The 12271-nt window shown below is 43.6% G+C and overlaps 1 protein-coding gene across 4 annotated transcripts in view; it reads left to right on the top strand.

Moving 5' to 3' along the window:
• KIAA0232 (KIAA0232 ortholog) overlaps positions 1–4079 on the top strand; it is a 54170-nt gene extending 50091 nt beyond the window's left edge. For 3 of the 4 annotated variants that reach the window (XM_054172180.1, XM_054172179.1, XM_054172177.1), the window contains 3 exons: positions 543–624; positions 2674–2771; positions 3706–4079. In XM_054172180.1, the coding sequence (XP_054028155.1) occupies positions 543–624; positions 2674–2771; positions 3706–3885 (360 nt within the window). In that variant the 3' untranslated portion in view covers positions 3886–4079. The remainder of the gene's footprint in view (positions 1–542; positions 625–2673; positions 2772–3705) is intronic. The other variant, XM_054172178.1, reaches the window with a different exon arrangement.
• The last annotated feature ends 8192 nt before the right edge of the window (positions 4080–12271 follow it).

Below are 12271 nucleotides of genomic sequence, written 5' to 3'. Positions count from 1 at the left end.
TATTTGTAGCATAAAGACAAAATGTTAATCATCCTTATAACCACTTTTTCCTCACATCAACATATTAATTCTCCAGTTGAATTTTGTGTTACCCATTAATTGTACTACTACTTCCAACACTGACTTTTGCTGCTTTTTGTTGGCTTTCTTTTCTGTTTGTTTTACACTGAGCTATTTCTTATGCTGCCTGATGTTTCACTGTGTTTTCATCTCTTCAGTAGCTATCTGTTCTCCCATTTCGTTCATAGATTAGAATGTGTAGGGCTGGAATTCATCCTTATACTCTGGATTTGCACAGCTCCATATAGGCAAAGGGTGACACCCCCTGCATGGAGTTCACATTGGCTGCAAGCATTCATGTCATGGTGTTCTGCTGTAGTCCTTTGCCCTTAGCATTAGAAACTGAGCAGCGTGACCTGTAAGACTTAGCAAATTGGTTGTAATACCAGAGTTTCCTCCTTTCCATGTAAGTATGTGATTGATGGCTTTATGCAGTGTGATTATTGTCTAAACACTTTCCTATATTGAATACTAATCTGCAGAGAATGAGTGGCAGCCAGGAAAAGCAATGCTGGTGGGAAAAGGCGCTCTATTCTCCCCTTTTTCCTGCGTCACAGTGTGAAGGTAAGAAGCAATGCCTGTTTGAACTGACTTGCTGCTAGAATGAAATGCTCTGTCTTAGGGGTTGCAATTGTCGCAGGTGAATTGGAACTGCCATCTGTATTTAAAGGCAAACCAGGAAGCTTCCATTGTAAATTCTCTTATCTCAGAGAGAACTGGGATGCTTCAGATTTGTAACAGATCTCTAGCATGCTTCTAAATAGCTTTTAAATGAAAGTACTTTTTAAAAAGTCTTAGTATTTATGCAAATGTACTTAATTCCAGAGCCTGGAATTAAGTAAATGGAATATTAATCTCTTACTCTGAAAATGTTTTATTACATTTTTACTCTCTTTCAACCTGAGTAATGCTTACTAGGTAGCTGATTTTATAAGAATTTCAAAACATGATAGTAGCCATAAATAACAGGCCAGTCACTCAGTGAGTGTGTGGAATTTCTCTCAAGCTGGGAAGGAGAGGGATTTGCCTCTTGGCCACCCCTTTCACAGTGACAATCTGGGAGTTTTTCTGTCCTGCACAGAGAGTTAAGTCCAGTGTGGGTAGGCAGGCTGCTGGCAGGTTGGAGCAGGTGCGCTTCCAGCACTCTCTGTTGCCTCCCAAGAATTCATACTATCCGACAGCTGGCTTAAACCCAGGTTTTCAGTGGGCAGGCAAGAATCCAGACAGGTTTGGTTGTTGTTGGGTTGGTTTTTTTTTTGCCTGCATACCAATTTACCTTTGAGGGAGAAGGCAAGAAGCTAAATAAGAACATTCTGTGTACTGCATTTACAGGCTGTCTGATGCTTTCTGCTGGCAGAGGCTCAGTGCAATAAACTTTTGAACAGAGACCTGGTTCCTTAATAATCTGGAATTAGATTAGCCAGTAATTATTAGTGAACTGGTTTTGGAGTGCACCTTAAAGTGCAGCCAACTAAACTGTTCTCAGTGCCTAAATGCCTGTATTTTGGTGCTCAGGACAGTTTGGGTTACTTGCAAGAACTCCATAACTTACTTCACTCCCAGCTCCTGAAAGGTGTTTTCAAAGTGAAAGAGAACAGTTTGATGCCTGCAGGACTTTATTTGCCTCCTGGACTGGTTACAGAACCTCTATATTAACAAATACTCAGTATATATAAAGTGTAAATATATTTAGTGTCCTTCTTTTTTTGTTGTTGTTTTCCCCCCACGGTGACAACTGCAGAGGTCTTAGTGCTCCGAGAGCAAAGGCAGTGACCCACATTCTTGAGTGGGTATTTCATAAAGTAATCCTCCAGTCCTTGCGGGATGCTGACATCTGCTGGTGAACCTGCTTAGCTCTGCAAGTGTTTCACCACTTTTTGTCAGAGGAAGATGAATACACAGTATAAAATGTGATGAAGTCCAGAAGCCGCTTGATACAGTGGCAGAATTTCTGTGAAGCAGAGTAGCTCCAGGATTTCCTCTTCTAGACTGAAGTTTAGAAAAACCAGTTCTTTATCCTCAGAGCTAATGTTGTTCTGTGACAGGTCTTTAGCTGTGTACAGTTTACTGTGTGGGTACTTCTGTATATGGATATTGATGCATGTGATCCATATACATATCTATATGATGTACATTGATATTATAGTTTAATATTAAAGTAGAAACTATAGCCATTCTCATCAGCTGTTTTTTTGAGCTTCAGTCAGGATCAGGCTGCAGTTGCAATATATTCTGTATGGGTATAGAAGAGAGAATGATCTGAAGCACTGTGCTGACAAATGTACTGCAGCATTTATAATAGAAAAGTAATTCCTGCTCTCTGTACCTTACTGCTTTAGATGTTTTCAGGAAATAGCTTCTTTGTGTTATTACTTGGTTATCCAGGTAAGATTTGATGAAGCTTCCATAAGGTGTTATGCTTATCTCTTTAAGGATATCAGATTATAAAATCCCCAGCCCCTCTCCAGCACAGAATTTACATGACTTAGAGTGTGCATTTGAAGAATACTTCTCTAGATGCTTTCTTTTTGGCTGAACGTAAATAACGGTGTTCCTCAATTCTGTTTTTTCTTCCTTTTTCTTCTGAAACACCCCCCACAAACACAATGTAAGAGTGTTATACAAATGCCAAGGGAGAGAATGGTGTAGGAGAATTTGCAGATGTAAAGGAAATACCCAATGATGATGAACATCTTTTAGATTTTAATATGGTAAGTTTGCCATTGGTTTGGGGGAGGAGTTCTTTTGGTTCATTTTTAACAGTGTGCTGCTACATCTTTCCTTTCATCACAGTTTTCAGTCTGGCCTCAAATGAAACTCCTGTGAAAACCTTCAAAAGCTTTTCTTTCCTTGCTTTGCTTTTTAATCTCCTCTGACTCTTGGGCATTCTTCTGAATATTCCCCAAAGTGCTGTGTTTTGGGGAGTGCAACACTTTGTACAAACAAACTTTGAGCAGTTAAGCAAACTGTTTCCTCTGTGGACACTTGGCTCTTGCTTGTCCTGTGTTAAACACGAATCTTCTTTTCCTCAGCTTACAATTTCAGTAAGCTGGAGTGGGCTGGTGTGCATGATGAGGGCAGGAAGGGCCAGTAACTAAAGGTATAAACATCATGTGTGCTGAGTTCTGTCCTGCTTACAACCAAAAATCCCTGAATTTTTTTTCTGTAGGGAAAAAATGTCCTGTACATGTGCACTCACTGAGACACTTGTAAACTTTATAGTGAAAGCAGTTTACACTCTGACATGCTTGCTGGAGCTGTCCTGACTCAGCTGTAAATACGTTGGGTTTGCTTAAGTTCAGTTAGATCTATGTTGTGTTTTCTGCATATTTAACACTTGCTGCCAAACTTTGGAGATAACTTTTGCAGTCATTTCCTAACATGACCTGTGATAATGATGCATTATAACCAAGTTCACTTTTGATTCTCTTCCTAAAGTTAAGGAATAGGACAAAATAATGAAAGCCCCACTTTTCCCCCTCATTGTTCTGCAGTCCTTTCTACATAGTCAGGAAGGAGAAGGACTTGCCCTGTAATTGTGACATCTCTCCTGAACAACTACAAAACTATCTAACCTCCCAGCCCAGAAAAAAGCAAGCATGTTCTTTTTTGTTCCCCATCAACACTGTCAGTTTAAATCCTTAGGTTTCTTCTGTTTATGAAGCAAGATGTGCAGATGATATAAATGCTGAGGCAAAACCAAATGGCTTCAGGAAGAAGATCTACTCCAGTGATAGCTCCAGCTCTGAAGACACAGCTTCAGAAGGTGGAAGTGAATGGGCTGATCCGTGTGAGGAGGAGCTTTTTTCTCGAACTCAACTATAGAAACTGCAGAGTAGAACAGATGATTTTAAAAAGTAACATGAGATGGAAAACTATCCTTCTTGAGGGTCTGTAGCTCTAAAACAACAACTTGAGTTTCCTCTTCAGTTAATGGATTCAGATGTGTATTTATCTTTCTCTTCTTGCTTATTTTGTAGATGAGGACACAGCTGTCCTGTTGAAATTTTTTTTTCCCTCCCCCCTCTCCCCCCAAAAAAAAACCAACTGTTAAATTTTTGGCTCTTTGAACTAGACTAGATTGTGTTGTCAAATCAAGAATGGATGTGCATGTGCTTGTCTTAGTAGTACCACTGCTTTTTTGCATCTTAATTGCAGTTATTTTCATTCGTAACTGTAGCCCTACCACTATGACTATCTTCTTAGCATCGCAGTGTCTACAACTACTTCTGCTATTCAGAGACTTCAGCTTTCTGCACATTAGGCTTTGTTCTTTAAGAACTGGGAGATAAATACTTAACACTGTAATCTATCAGTGCCTTTCTGAATGCAGGAGAAAAGCATGAGTGACTTGTCCAGTCTTCATTCAGTAAATCTCGTAACTTTGAAGTAGGAACAACAGGGTTTTGCTTTAGAGACTTACAGAAACTGTGTTTTCTATCCTATGATCCCCCCACTCCCACAAACCAACACTGAGGATACCGTGGTTTGTATTTTTGCTAACTGGAGAAGCCAAGGATTTTTTTGTAGGTATGGAGGCAATGTGGGGTTGTTTGGTTTTTCTTTTTCCTTTTTTTTTTTCTTTTTTTTCTTTTTTTTTTTGTCCTTTTAGTGACTTGCCAATGTGGGGCAGAAGATTAACAAAGTAACACCAAAAATAATAAACCACTGGGGTGATGTGTGGATTGTTGTGAATTCTGTACCGAGTAATGAGAACGTTGTCCTGTTGCGGGTGATGGCGTTCACGTAGCCTGCGAAAGCATCCCGAACTCGAGCCTGAACGACCGAACCTGTCTGACACGCTCAGTGTCGAGTGTTTAAATGCCAAGGGTCAGTGCTAGACTTGAAAGAAATCCTGTGGCTGCTGCAGTTAGCTGCTGTTCTGGCTGTAATTTAGTAAATCTCGTAGCTCATTTTGTGTTTCTGAGAGAATGTGTGGGGCAAGTTACGTGTGTGGTGGGTGGGGGTAGGGGAGGCGACGACTTACAACATACACGTGTGATTGCAGTAGTGATTGTTGCTTTATGTGACTTGCTTTTCAATTTTATTTTGTTAACTTAGCCAATACATTGTCAAGTTGCATCTGTACAGGACTATCGACTCCTTGTGCTTTTTAACACATTATGCAAAATGTATAAGCCAGGAGGAGCAATATTTGCAAAACTAAACACTCTTAAGTTTTTACCAACTCATAGTTTAAACAACAACAACAACTAACTAGTCTATACAATAGCAGCATGTCTATAACATCAGGAAGTGCAGAAAGTCCCATACTGACTTGAAAAGCTGAACCATTAATTTTTGACAGGCAATAAACCTCATGAGAACTATAGATTGAAATGGGAGCTGAACTACCTTTGAAATATGTTCTGTGCTAGAAAGGGTTTCTGAGTATCTGGGTTTTGTTGCCTTTATTCAATTAGGATGTAAGACTTTAAAGATGTGGTTGGAAAATCCTGCCACTGTGCAAGGCTTTTGTTGGGATCCTTACTTAAAATTGGCTTGGTTTGTCCTTATGCAGGGACTTTCTCTTGGTCCTCCTCTTAGACAATGTTTTAGGGTTTGTAGTCATACAACTCTTTGGACACTTTACAGTTTATTTTCTTAATTTATTTGCAGACCTTGGATAGATTTTTATATATTTTTCTTCTGGAGCTTCCTTGAGAGGTTGTTTAGCACCTGCACTGAGAACTAGTTAACTGTAACATGAAAGTAAAAATAAAAGAACTTTACACTCAAATTCTTCAAATCACTACAGTGGAGAATGGAATAGAACAAGAAATGACCAAATGTGGACATATTTCAAACACAAACTTCAGCTCAGTTAATTTTGGCTAGAGCTGCTTCTTGGGTGAGAAAGGGCTCAAAAACAGCAAAGGTGTTGCTGCTAGTTACATGGTGGCATGTAATCACTCCAGCACCTTTGGGGAAAAGAAAATCCTGTGTTGAGCTTGGGCAATAACAAATTGTCTTTACTTGTTTTCATAGTTTAATGGCTAAAGCTCTAAAGCTTTCAGTGAGAGTTGAAGTGTGGTTTTTAATTTTTCTGTATGGATAGAAACACACAACAGCAACAACAACAACAACAACAACAAAAGCATTAAAGGTTGGCAAACGCTGAACCGCACTGTGGTATGAAGCGCATTGCATATCCATAGCACTGAAGTATCAGTTTTCCATTCCTGGGCTGAAATTTGTTTCTACTTTTTGCTTCAAGTGGTTGTATTGTTCTGATTTCACGTACACCAGAGTAACTGATTTTGTTTTCTTGTGGAGTTACTTAACACCAAATAAAAATACAAAAGGACAATTGGATGGTGTGTGTGAGTGTTCATTTTCTGTGCTGACACAGGTGCCACACGGCAGTGAAGCATTAAACCTTCTGGAGAGAGAGCATGAGGTATCTTGTTTGGGAGTCCTTTCATTGCTAGAATGTTTTGATCTATTTGTTACCCTTTTTCAATACCAGGCTGGGAAATCAAATACACTGCATATGTTGTGCCTAAAAACAAACGAACAAAAACAAAACCCAAGCAAACAAAATAAGCTTAGTCCCCATTTCAATTATTTCTGTAGAAAATACCATCATCTAATTCCATAAATTCATCTGTAATGACATCTTCACGTTTAGAGAACATGAGACCTCTTGCAAAAGAAGAAAACAAATAGAGAAACAAACAACAAAAGTCAAGAAGCCTCAATTTTCACTCACGCTTTTAAAGTATTTTTTCCTCAGGTTTTCCTATAATTCAGTGGAAAAATACTAAATTATTTGAAGTAAGTCACATCCATAGAGACATAATAATTGGATCTGTTGTCTGCCCAAATTGAATGTTTCTTGGTTTTATTCATCATTACTAGTTCTAGACAGTTAATTTTTCATCCAGTACTACTTTATTTTATTCCTAGAGAGTCCCAACAGAAAGTTACAGGTGTTTGGTGCAGTGCTTTTTATGTTACAGAATGAATCCATTTGCTTTTGGAAATGCAATTTAAATTGTGTTTGGTAAGGGAATAAATCTGCTGTAGCATCCCAATGTCTCATTATGTAGCTGTGCCTAACAAACCCCCTGTTTCTGCTATGATTTAGTGATGAGTGAAGATCCATAACAAGTATCACAGAGACTTTCTTAGACATTATTTATGGGCACTTAAGATTCTGCAGTTCTGAGATATATTAATACAAGTAGTGGTATTTTTAGTTTGTATAGTCTACTCCTTCACACCTTATTACTCATTTTGTCTCTCTTAAACAGCTTGTAGGCAGTGCTAGAAACAATCCAGTCACACACATCCTATTTCAATAATACCAATTCAAATGTGCTGGAAAGTCTCACACAACCGTCCCCTACCTTCCTTGCTGTCTCACAGAAGAGAACTTCATGCTATTTAAGTCTGTTCCCAGTAGTAGCAGAAAAATTAACAGTAATGGCAGTTCTAGACCTGGCTTCATTTTCCTCATCCTTTGTCAGGTTTAAGCTCCTATAAGAGGAAGCAGCCTTTTGGAAGAATGAAATGGGACATTTTCCACCTGTTCCAAATTCATCCCCCACCTATTAACGTGGTTTGGCGCACAGATGTTCCACTGCTGGTTGGAATGCCTGTGCAGATGGTAGCAGCACTGGAAATGAGCCCCTGTCAAACACAAAGGACAGACAAGTACTAAGTTTTGTGTGAACATATTTGATGTGTGAAGAATCTGAAGTAGAATGGCACAGTATTCTCCAGCACTTACTTGTGAGGTATTGATATTCTTGATCAAATCATCCTCCTCATACTCATTGCTACACAGCAGTGGAAACCCGAATTTACTCCTTGTTCCCTTTTCCTGTGCCATGAAGCATGCAGTAGTTGCTTTACCAGACAGAAAAGTAATTCTGTAAAGCAAGGAGGAAAAAGATCAATGCCTCATCTCTGTTCTAACGCCTTCAAGAGAGAACTTTTCTGTCTCTCAGCATGACGGATGGTAGCCAAGTTTATCCAACACTTGCTGCATTTGGTACACTTGTGGTACACACACTACTTGTGTGAGCTAAAACCACCTTAAATTACAGCGATGGGATAATAGCAGCAGGAGCTGTTGATCAGCTCTTATTCAATGATGGGCATCACAATATGCAAATCTTCGGTTAACTAGAGGAAGAGAAAAACCCAAACCACTATTGAAATGTCTTCTAGTTTATGACAGAATTGCTGACCTCAGGATGGAGAAGAAGCTGCACAGGCAGGTGAAATGAAGCTGTGTGGCAGTCTGAAAGCTTTTTGCATCATACTTGGCTTCTGACGAATGGATATTCAATCACCATGTTCCCATCTAGTTCCTAAAGAAAAGGTGTATCAGTTGCAAAATTGCTGACACTTCAAACCAGAAGCAAAGGCCTAAGAGAATAATTTTACACAGCTCGAGGCATGAGGAGCGTGAGGGAAGCTTGTGTTCCTGTTTCTTCACCTCCTTGCTCTAAAGGGACAAAGGAAGGGGTATCACGTCATGTACTTTACTCAGGTGTAGTATATTGGACAAATCAGCAAGACACAAGAGAACACCAACTCTAAGCATTTTCTTGCAGAGGAACCATAAACCTGGTGTACTGAATTCTGCTGGCACAAACAGGAAGCTTTGGAATTGTTTCCAGAACGTTAAATTCTCTAGCACTGATCTATTATTAGATACCATAGAGGTCTGCTGCTAGGTGAACATCAGTTGCCAGCTTGAGGCTGCTCCATGCAGTGCTTCATCTCTATAAAACAGCCAGAGGCAAGACACTTGAACAAAACATCAGGATTTTGTCCCAAGAATTTTCACACAGTTAAGTATTTCACAGCTTTACCCAACTGCATCAGTGGCAGAGGAGTGATGATAACCATGCTGTGCAAGCACCACAACTAACTGCTTACCATGCTTTTGGGGATTTACTTGCAACCACTCTCTTAAAACAGGATCTTGATGTGCCCTTCTGGATGAACTTGTGATTGCAGAGCTGCAAAACAAAGGTCCCCTTTGCATTTAGTGATGCATTCATACTTCCTCACCTGGTAGTACCTGTTCTGTTTCCTTCTAATAACTGGGACATGCCACATTTCCATGCCAGCTAAAGGTGTGACACTGTATATAGTCACATGTCAGCCCTCCAGCTTTTGCCAATGCGGAGGGATAATAGTACAAAGTATAACTCCTTGTGTGATCTGAAACTTTCAGGTATATTCTGCACTCTGCTACTGCTACAAGATTTCCTGCAGCAGATTTTTCTAGTAGTTTCTTCAGCCTCAGTATTACAAAGATGGCAGCATCATTTCCTTTGGAGACACTGGAAACTTACAGAATGCATGATTGTGTGTTTCCATTATTATTTACTGTAGGAACCTAACAACCTGACCCAAATTTGATGATACCATGATCACAACACACTCTTCTGGTTGCTCCAACAGAAGAACTGATTCCCAGTCTCAAAACCAGACGGAAAATGTTAATACTCAACATGGGGTTAGTGACAACCCATAGCAAAAAATAGTTTGTCTCTTGGATATGAACATATTTGTAATGCTTCAAAGCTGTTTTGCATTTATTTACCTTTTTAAAAATAGCAATATGCAAGCTGTCTTGCAGAGGAATCAGTGATTTTCAAAGAAAGATACGGAGAAGTTAGCGCAAATCTTAGATACCCATCTTAGAAAACCAGCAGAGTAAGTACTGCTATGTGTTGCTTCCTGACCCAGTCACAGGAAGTATCTGCAGAGGTGTGCTTTGCGGTTCAGGGTAGGTTTTCAGTGATTACTTCTCATTTTGATAATGACTCAGTTCTCATTTTGATACCACGGAACTGGCGTCAGTGGGGTCATGGTGGCACTTCCTTCTGTACCAGTGCATTTCAGCCTCTCACAACTTATTTAGGCGTAACTTGCCCTATCAAAGCTTGAATAATCAAGGCTTTGCCAGGTTCAGGTGCTTCTGCATCTGCAGCACTCAACACTTCCAGGTTAAGAGGTGTGAGGTGGCAAGAGGCTGGCACATCCATCCACAGTTAGGGTGGGGACTTTATCTTACTACCATTCTAGAGACGTGAACACTGAGCCCAAGTGCACAGCATGTATGACCTTTGCAGCGATGATAAGGAAACGCGAGACCTCTGCTCCCGCGAGGTACTCACTGCTCTCAACAACTTTGATTGTGTGGGGGTGGAGAGAAGGGGTGTGCACAACAGGACACTTGCACACGGACGGTAAAGGTAAGGGACTAGAAAAAAGAAGTCAGACATGCTGGCGTTAACAATTGCCATAGAGCCTCCACTTCTGGCATTTTACAGGTCAGTTTTACCGAGCTAAGGGTGCACCCTTACTTGATACCCTGGACGTCCTGCAGCCCAGACTTGCAGAAACCGATTTTGCTTTCCCGTTAGAAGCAGAAACAAGCACACAGGGAGAGCTCCGCCACACACCTGCTCCCCGCGGGGACCCCCAACGCGCAAGCCCAGCACGGAGCAGCCCCCCGCGCCGCAGCTGGCGGCTACGCAGGACAGGCTGCGGCCGCCCGGTAGCGAAAGAGCGGCTCTCCTCCAGCGTGGGATTCTCTGAAGGGGCAGCCCCAGTCATAACCCACCCCTCCTTCAACCCGCTCGGCTCTTCGGGGCCACACCGCCGCCTCCGTCGCAGCTAACGCGGGCGCGCACAACCCATCCTTGCTGCCCGCCGCCCGGGGCACGCCAGGGCGATTCAAAATGGCGCCCTCCGCGCAGCCCCGGTGCCCAGCGGCCGCCTCCCCGCCCCCCAGCGCGCAGGCGTTTCCCTCTCGGGCGGGCGGTGCTTCCCACCGCCGCGCTGGGGAGGGGGAGCCGCAGCGGGGCGGGAGGAGGCCGAGCCGCGGACAGGAACGTCCCGGGAGGAGACGGGCACCTGTCCCGCCTGCAGGGCTCGTCGTTGCGCCTGCAGCCAGGTGTGCGCCGCACCGCTCCGTGCCCGCCGTGGGGGCGGGCGTTATGGGAGGCCCTGCGTGGTGCGGAGGGGGCGCCCGGCGGGAGGGGGCAGAGCCGCCTCACCTCCGCTGAACCCGCCGCTCTTCCGAGGGAACCGGAGAGCGACATGGATCGCCCACTGCAGCCGCCAGCCACCTCCTAGTCCCGCAGCAGCAGCTGGGGAGCGGGTTGGGCATGGCCCAGCCCGAGGAGAACGACGGAGGGCAGCGCTACCCCGGTGAGGCTTCAAAGTTTCTGCTTGGCTCTTCCTCCTCGGGCGCAGACCCAGCCGTCTTCGGCTTGCGGTCCTGCTGGGGCTTGGTCGGCGCTTGGGGCTGGGGGCGGGTGTTCGGTGCCACCTGTTGGGGTGCAGGGCAGAGCCAGGGAGGTGCGCGGGCTGTTCCGGGGGCGGGCCGGGCCGCCATCACCTGCGCGCCGGGAAGGAAAGAGCAGGTCCCTCCGCGTTGAAGGGCTCGCCGGGACCGGCCGAGCTGCGGCCGCATGGGTTGAGAGACTCTTTGCCTTGGTTTGCCTTGCCTTGCCCCGCCGCGGCCGCCTTAAAAAGTTAAGAGGAGCAGGTCGGCGCTTCTGGAGTCGTCGCCGGATGGTTCAAAACCGCGGACGAGGGTGAGCGTCTCTTCCTCATGGCCCTGGGGAAAGGCATTGGTTGAGGGATTTTTTGTGTTTTGTTTTTAAAAAGGCCGCCAGCTAGGAAACCTTTGCAGTGTCAGGTCAGCCCCGAAATCCGTGAAAAAGCAGCAAGTGTTCCATCTCCCTCGCTGCCTCTCTTTCTAGTCGAAGTATCCTAGGCGATTGCCAAAGACCAAACAAAACTACAGCATGAGCTGAAGTTCTGGTGGCGCTGGCCGCTAATTTCGTGCGGCCTCAGGTTTTCCAGTAACATTGGTGCGGGGGGTGAAAAAGCCCTGTAAATTGCTTTTGGAGCAGAGACTTTGGAGGGACACCGTGACTCATTTATATTGCCTGCCTGACGTTGCAAAAAAAAAAGTGGAAAAGTGGTGGATGGTTTGCTTCTCTCCAAACGCTCCGCTCAGATGCCGCATTAGTAAAGCTCCTGCTTCATGCCGGGAGCTGGCTGGGAGTTAGATAAAAGACTTTGAAAATCCCAACGCGTTTCTTTTCTTCTTGCCATTAAAGTTTTGGCAGTGCGCAGCCTTAATCGCTGTATCTCGTGCTTTGTCGAAAGCTGGTCTGTTTTGTAGTCGCAAGAATTCTTTACTATCAGCCCTGCCGTGTCTGTTAGA

Source organism: Dryobates pubescens, chromosome 23, assembly GCF_014839835.1.
Source record: "Dryobates pubescens isolate bDryPub1 chromosome 23, bDryPub1.pri, whole genome shotgun sequence".
NCBI classification, from domain to species: Eukaryota; Metazoa; Chordata; class Aves; order Piciformes; family Picidae; genus Dryobates; species Dryobates pubescens.
Note: the sequence above shows the minus strand (reverse complement) of the source record. Positions and strands in the feature narration are given on the sequence as shown.